At 40.7% G+C, this 6,762-nt stretch overlaps 1 protein-coding gene across 1 annotated transcript; it reads right to left on the reverse strand.

Moving 5' to 3' along the window:
• Positions 1–28: 28 nt before the first annotated feature.
• mmp19 (matrix metallopeptidase 19) lies at positions 29–3,913 on the reverse strand. The gene is made up of 9 exons (XM_034868646.1): positions 3,722–3,913; positions 3,484–3,569; positions 3,219–3,349; positions 2,355–2,567; positions 2,016–2,261; positions 1,689–1,814; positions 1,107–1,271; positions 882–1,009; positions 29–785 (listed from the first exon to the last, which is right to left on the reverse strand). Exons 1-9 carry the CDS (start codon positions 3,803–3,805, stop codon positions 555–557), a joined length of 1,410 nt encoding a protein of 469 aa, XP_034724537.1. The 5' UTR covers positions 3,806–3,913; the 3' UTR covers positions 29–554.
• Between the last annotated feature and the right edge of the window lie 2,849 nt (positions 3,914–6,762).

Here is a 6,762-nt window from a genome sequence, read left to right on the forward strand (position 1 = left end):
AGGTAACTGCATACAGAATTTTTTTTCACAGCAGACGTGTCTTATTCAATTGTAGAAAATGTTAAATTTTATCTATGTAACATGATTTCTGACAGACCAGTGTGATTCATGTGATAATGGAAGTGTTACATGCTAAACATACTTTTAAAAGTCGCATAATTGGTTGATCAGAATGTCTGAACAGAAAGTGCACACTCCCATCGTCACATTACATCTTACTGAAAGAATTAACACATAATCCAACACATATGTTGGAGACAATTAACATTGCCTCCCTTGGTTTCTCCCTGAGATCATGCAAAAGCTTACATCATTTTCACAAACATTTTTGTGCTCAAAGAGTACGCCCTAAAAAAGCCGTGGAGGCTGGAGCTTGGTTAAAATCAGATCCAGTGAAATACAATCAATTCCCATGCAGTTTTGTTTTTAAGTATAAGATGACAATTCACAATCCATCACTGCTATTGAGGTTGTCTGTTGTCAATGCCTCTGGAGTAGAACCAGCACCCCTGCTGTGGACCTCTTGATACATGCTGCCCCCTGATGGTGGAACCCTAGCATCGCATCCAGCGCTCCTTCTTGCTCAGTGGGTATCCTCTGTCGACCCTCAGAAGCTCATTCACACGCCAGTACTCATCTCCCTTGAAAAAAAAGATCTTGCCGTTGGTCCAGGTGAAGGCTGCATCCGGACTGGACGGAACTCCGGTGAAAAGCATAGAAAGCGGTTTGGGGTAGAAACTTAAGTCCGAGTATGTCAGCTCATCCCACTGCCAGTGTTCTGAACCCTACACAGGCAGACAGCAAAGAGAAACAAACTGAGGATTTCTGCAAGATAAATGAGGATGAACTTGCGTGTTTAAATGCTCCTCATGTTTTGATACCTTGATAAAGACCAGCTTCTTGTTCTTCTCCAGGTACACGGCTGCATCAATATTAGGAGGGATCCGTTTGACCTGTTTGGGGTAGCCGTAGTCCAGCACAAACATGGTATACCTCCACACTTTATCGCCTGTGACCAGAAACAGTATAAATGTTCACACGTTTAAATTCTGGACTCACAGCAACAGAAGCATAATAACACACTAAAGTATACAGGGCAACGGTACCTTTAAAAAAGTATGTCTTGTTGGATCTTTGAGAGTGCACAGCAGCACTTAGGTTCCCAGGGAGGGCCCTCCACAGCCTGTCAATCTTTATGGGTGTGTTGTGTCCCAGATCAGAGATCGTCCAGACATAATCACCACTGAAAGCAAAGGTTTTCCTCCATGGACCTGATTAAACATACAGTGTGGTAACGTCTTTGTGACACACTTTTTGATCCTGCTGTTGTGCTACAAATTTCTTGATATGATGGCACAACATAACTGTTGATATGCTGATGTAGAAAGGTTAATATCATCACAGTCATAGACCAAATAATGTAAACCTGTTGTGAAAATGTACTTAAAGTCAACAAATTACCCTTCCCAAGTGAACAAATCAGCTTGTTTTGAATGATGGAACTACTGTCTCATGTTCCTTTAAAAAAGATTACAGATCAAAAAGACAACATTTTCTAAACTTTATTGTGGCTCATAAATGCTGCTAATTAAAGTTTGAATTAGTTGGCTATTTCCTGTAAACCCAGGTTACAATGCACACAGGTGGTAATTTTAGTTTATTTTAGCAACAGCTAGTCTGTAACATACCTAACATGATGGCATCCAGTGTGGCGGTGCAGGGGTCAGGGATGTTCTCAGTGTCATGGCTGGTTTCTATGGAAACCAGACTGTCTGGGGGTGTTGGACTGGCTAAAGTGCTGGTGATACGTTTGCCTACAAAATAGAGAATTTAGGATGAATGCACGCTCTCCTTCTTTTGACATAAAAAACAGTTTATCTAAAATTATGCAATCACATGAAGTGTCTGGTCGAGTTACAGGTACTGATTCATAAGTTCACAAGTACAGATACAATACAGTCAATACCAAAATGACAGCTCTAATTTAATCCACTGGGCCTTCTTGATACACTCACCGTATAACACCTGGATGCCTCTGATATCATCTGTATGCAGCCTGAAGTTGGCACGGTAACCAGTGTAGATTGGAGCCATCAGAGCGCTTCTGAACTGAGAGTGGCCCAGGCCGAGGGCGTGGCCAATTTCATGTGCAGCCACAATACGCAGATTAGTACCATAATATGTTCCCTCGGTCCAGAACTCATCCTCATCAAAATGGACAATACCAGATTCTGGTGACTCAGCATGGGCAAGTACATGACCTGCAGGTGGTACAAACAAACAGTTGAGTTAGTGTTTTAGGGGACAGTAGGCCCAATAGTAGCTAGATAGAACTGTTTTAACAGAAAACTGACCACGGCCGTCGAATGGGACAGAGCAGAAGCCATCTTTTCTGTGGAAGTAGATCTTTATGTCTGCTCTGCCATAGATGACTTCTCTGAAACTCAAAGCAGCCACATCACTCCAGTACTTGAAGGCAGAGCTGATGGCCATCTTGACCTCGGCCTTCTTCATGTCAGGTGTGTAGTTGTAGATGCGGTAGGTCAGACTCCTCTTTCTCCAACGACCTGCCAGAAAAGAATCCTTTATTCTAAATTGCTTCAACAAAACCTCACTGAAAGTGTTCTGCTTTTCTTTGTCAGTGAGACCACCTTTGGGGGGGAAAAAAGTACTCTAAAAACGTTAGCACTTTACTTTGTAGATCCTGGTTTTATAGATGTGTTTTTGTTAGCCCATAGCACGGATCACATCTAAGGATTCATAATACGTTGTGTGCACTTTAAATAAGGAAGTTAACACTACTTGAGTTCTGAAGTGTTTTTATTTCTTTACCAGTATTTCTACCAAAGAGGGACATCTCACTGGTCTTTCTTAATGTATAAAAAATGGAGGTGATGAAAGTTGCTGCCTTTAGAGATCGTTGGATCTTTCCAAATTGTTAAAGGTTTCTAAAAGTCTGAGACATCTGAAATGAATCAGACACATTGTTGCTGATCCAGACCTTGCAACTTTCTGACAACGTGCCTCAAGTTGTGAAAGTTAAAACAACAAGCACTTTTACCGTTGTTGACACTGCAGGACATGTGGAGAACGTACTGTAGGCACCTTTAACAGATCCATAACTATAGCGTCAAAGCACATACAAAAAACATAGACATAACATTGCTTAGTTTTGTGAAATTGATTTTTGTGCAAAAGATTTTCTTTTCTTTTCTCACCCATCACTCTGTATTTGTGATATTTCTTATTGAAGGGGTCCTCCAAGCCGCAGCGTGGTTGTCTCATCACATCCAGAGTAGCTTCATCCAGTTCTCCAGTGGGAGGCAGATCATTCACCCCCTGAAAAACCCTGCAGACAAGAAGTGATCAAACATCTTCCTCCACTCTGTGTGGGAGTATTGTTTTCATGGACCCTCACGTAGATCTAAATGTATTGTTAGTGGCTAACTGTGGCTAACTTGAGAGACCATCAGTCTATTTTACCTGAGAGCTTCAATGACCTCCTCCAGGTGATAAGGGTCCTGTGGATCAGCGGGGTCACTGAGGTAACCATATTGCCTCAAATAGGCCTGTGAATGCAGAGGCAGACAATAAAGCTCTCCTACACTTAAAAAGAATACTGTCAATGTATGCAGCATGTCTTGCAAATATACTTGCCGTTGAGATGAGGTGAATTGTGAATGTATTTTTAATCAAATTAAAAAGCAAACTATCATCTTACCTTTGCTTCTTCTAATTCAGTCCATTGCACCACTGCACAAATAGCTCCACTGAGGTTGAGCAGCAACAGCCATGTGTAGTCCATGTTCAAGTTTTCATCAAGAGTTTCTGTCCCAAAGAATCCCAGGCTGATGCTCAGAGCCTGAGTAGTGCACAGCAGAGTCCCACAGCAGACTGTTTGTTCTCTGAGCGCTCCAGAAGTTTTTTAACTCAGCCCGGGCTTATGAGTCAGCCCTGTGGCTTCGATGATCCATCCCTCAAGAATGAGAATTACAAGAGCAGCCAGTTGACCTGCAGCCAACCTGTCTGCTGGTGAATTGTACAGCTGTTGGGAGAGGACACGGAGCCGTGCAGTGGACGACACACTCAACTACTGTTAAACTCTCTGTAGAGGTTGTTAACCCTGAGTGAAACTATCCCTGTAACACTTCCATGTTATTCCCTTAGGGTTAATGCCGTGTTGTTGATTCCCTGGTGTTGTACTGTATATCCTAAGAGTATGTATCACAGTTCAATTATGGGCCTTCACTTCCACATTCCTGCATTCCTCACACCTATCTCATTTGAGCGAATATTTATGTTTACTACTTGTACACAATTATCCATTGTTGGAGCCTGGAAGCAGTATCAACAGTCACATAGCATAGCATTATTTATTGGAGCATTCTCAACAGCATGTTATGTTAAGTGTTAAAATTATGAGATGACAAAGTATCATGAATTGGTAACTGTTTATTTCTTGCTGGGCAACTTTGTTTGAGAGTTTTCCTTTGCTTGCCTGACCGGCCTTTAGAGACACGATCAAACTATTAAGACCCTATATCGGCCGGTAATGATCAGAGCACCTTTGGGTGAAAGTCTAAGTCTAACATCTAGAGAGTAAAACACCAAGATATTAATTTCAGGAGTTGACAAAGAAAAGAAGTGAGTGAATAGGGGACCTAAATTCATCAGGTGGCCAGAAACACAACTCCATAGATAATGTTGCTCTGTGTCTGAATTGCTTTAGTCAGCTTGTTGTAGAGTTCTTCTTCCCCACAGTGGCCAAAACTTCAGGATTAGAGCTGAAAGTGGAATTCTGCAGTTAAATATCATTTATGTTAAAAATTAAAGATGCTGCCCTACAACTGTTTTTTTGTTTTTGTTTAATTCTGGCACAAAATGATCAGAAATGTGTTTAAATACAGTATATCAAATCCAACCAACAAGGCTGGGGGGTTCATTTGGGTGCTTCTGTATTATAAAACCTTTGGTTTTAAAATATATTTTTTGTCAAAGAGAAAATAAGTTAATGTCTGAGGATCTTTAGTTACTGTTTCTGTTTAGGCTGACATATTCAATTCCTGCTCGCAGTGTCATATTTCTGATGAAGTTACAGGAGATTCCTCTGGTCAGATTTTATACAAACCTTATAAACCAAAAGCAATGGAAAAGTCTACAGAATGTGTTATTATCTAGTTGTGGCTGACTGAACGTTGGTATTATCCTGTAAAAATTCTCAAAAAGACTTGAAACTTTGTTGGGGCATTGGTACGGTATTTTACCAAAGTTGAGACTACAGCAGACTGTTGTGTGTGGGACTGGTATAAATGCTACAGCAGCACTAGCTGACAAAACAGCTGGTCTCAAGATGTGAATGCATGGTGGCTGGTTGGCATTGTACGGCCTCAGACTTAAACCTGAGGCAACACACTAACACTAAAGGTTTGTCTTTGCATGCCAACAGCAGAACTTAAATCAACCTTTTCCAACAGGGAAGATTCTGTCATATTCTATCTATGGAAACCCAAATCCTGATGGGTTGTAGACTTTTCCCTAGCTACAGTAGGTGTTCATAGGTTGAAGGATTATTTAGCAAATTAGAAATCAGATAAGAACTACTCATACATCTAGGTTTGTCTTTTTTCTTGTACATTTCTTTCTTTGGTAACTTTCAGTCTGCATGCTGCACATTCCTTACTGTATCACAATTTACCATACAGAGAAAATAAACCGAAGCTTTAGTGCACTATTTTGCATTTACCACCAATGTCCCAAAGGTCTCTGTGTCTGCTGACCTAGAGAGAAATACACAGTTAAAGGCAGCTTCATCGGCCTCTGATGTCGTATTGTGTAATTGTTGTGACAGAATAGTTATTTCTGACAACGGAAAAAAGGAGCTGAAAGAAGGAACAAGCAAGAAGTGGAAGTACAGTGTAGGCTTTTATGAACAAGGCGGCTTTTGACACCTAAACTAGCTGTCTGTATATCCAAATCATCACACAGCAGCATAGTGCTGTAAATGTTTGATCCAACAAAGGGTGAACTCTGCTTTCCTGACAGAAAGTGGAATTATGAAAATTGTGAGTCGTGCATGTTGCACTCCACTGCACACACAGCAGCGTCAGGAGTCTGAAACCAACAGAATACAAACATTCTCACAGTCTGCGTTGACTGCAGAACCATATAAATGTTTTAAAAAATGTTTTATTTATCTGTCCGCCACAATACCGATTACTGCAAATTTAGTCATTGATGACTCATAGACACATCAGAAAAGTTTCTGACAAACATGTTCGCCAAACCATCTTCCCCACTAGGTCAGCAACCCCGGGACACTCATAAACAAATGAGTCTCACAGCATTTAAATCCCGGAACATATCTGGTTTTATTATATAAATAATCTTGCTGTCAGAGAAAACCATGTGCCAAGAACATTGTTTAATCCTAATCAGAACAGAAGGCCAGGCCACTCATCATGCCATCATCATGACTCCCAGTTCATACATTCATTAAGAAATCACACAAATTATGGATTGTGACTTGAATACAGGATAATTAAGTGTAGTTTGGGAATACACAGGTTAATTATACAATATATTTCAACAAAAAGGTTATTGCATTCTTTCATATCTCTAATTATTGTTTGCCCTAACACCTAACCTTTTACATTATCCTGTCCTCCCATGGACTCCTTGGTCCTGCTCATAGACCGTTAATATAAATGGACAGAGCATGAGTGACGTCACCCATTGGTTTGTGGAGATCAGAAATGAGTCGTC

Source organism: Etheostoma cragini, chromosome 4 (assembly GCF_013103735.1).
Source record: "Etheostoma cragini isolate CJK2018 chromosome 4, CSU_Ecrag_1.0, whole genome shotgun sequence".
Taxonomy (NCBI): Eukaryota; Metazoa; Chordata; class Actinopteri; order Perciformes; family Percidae; genus Etheostoma; species Etheostoma cragini.

What these genes read in the sequence shown, in the direction of transcription:
- mmp19 (XM_034868646.1), bottom strand. Translation starts at nt 3,805, where the DNA reads ATGGACTACACATGGCTGTTGCTGCTCAACCTCAGTGGAGCTATTTGT. An exon ending in AGGCATCCAGGTGTTATACG is followed by an intron (nt 1,815 to 2,015) that starts GTGAGTGTATCA and finishes TCTATTTTGTAG; the next exon opens with GCAAACGTATCACCAGCACT. An exon ending in AGAAGCTGGTCTTTATCAAG is followed by an intron (nt 786 to 881) that starts GTATCAAAACAT and finishes CTGCCTGTGTAG; the next exon opens with GGTTCAGAACACTGGCAGTG.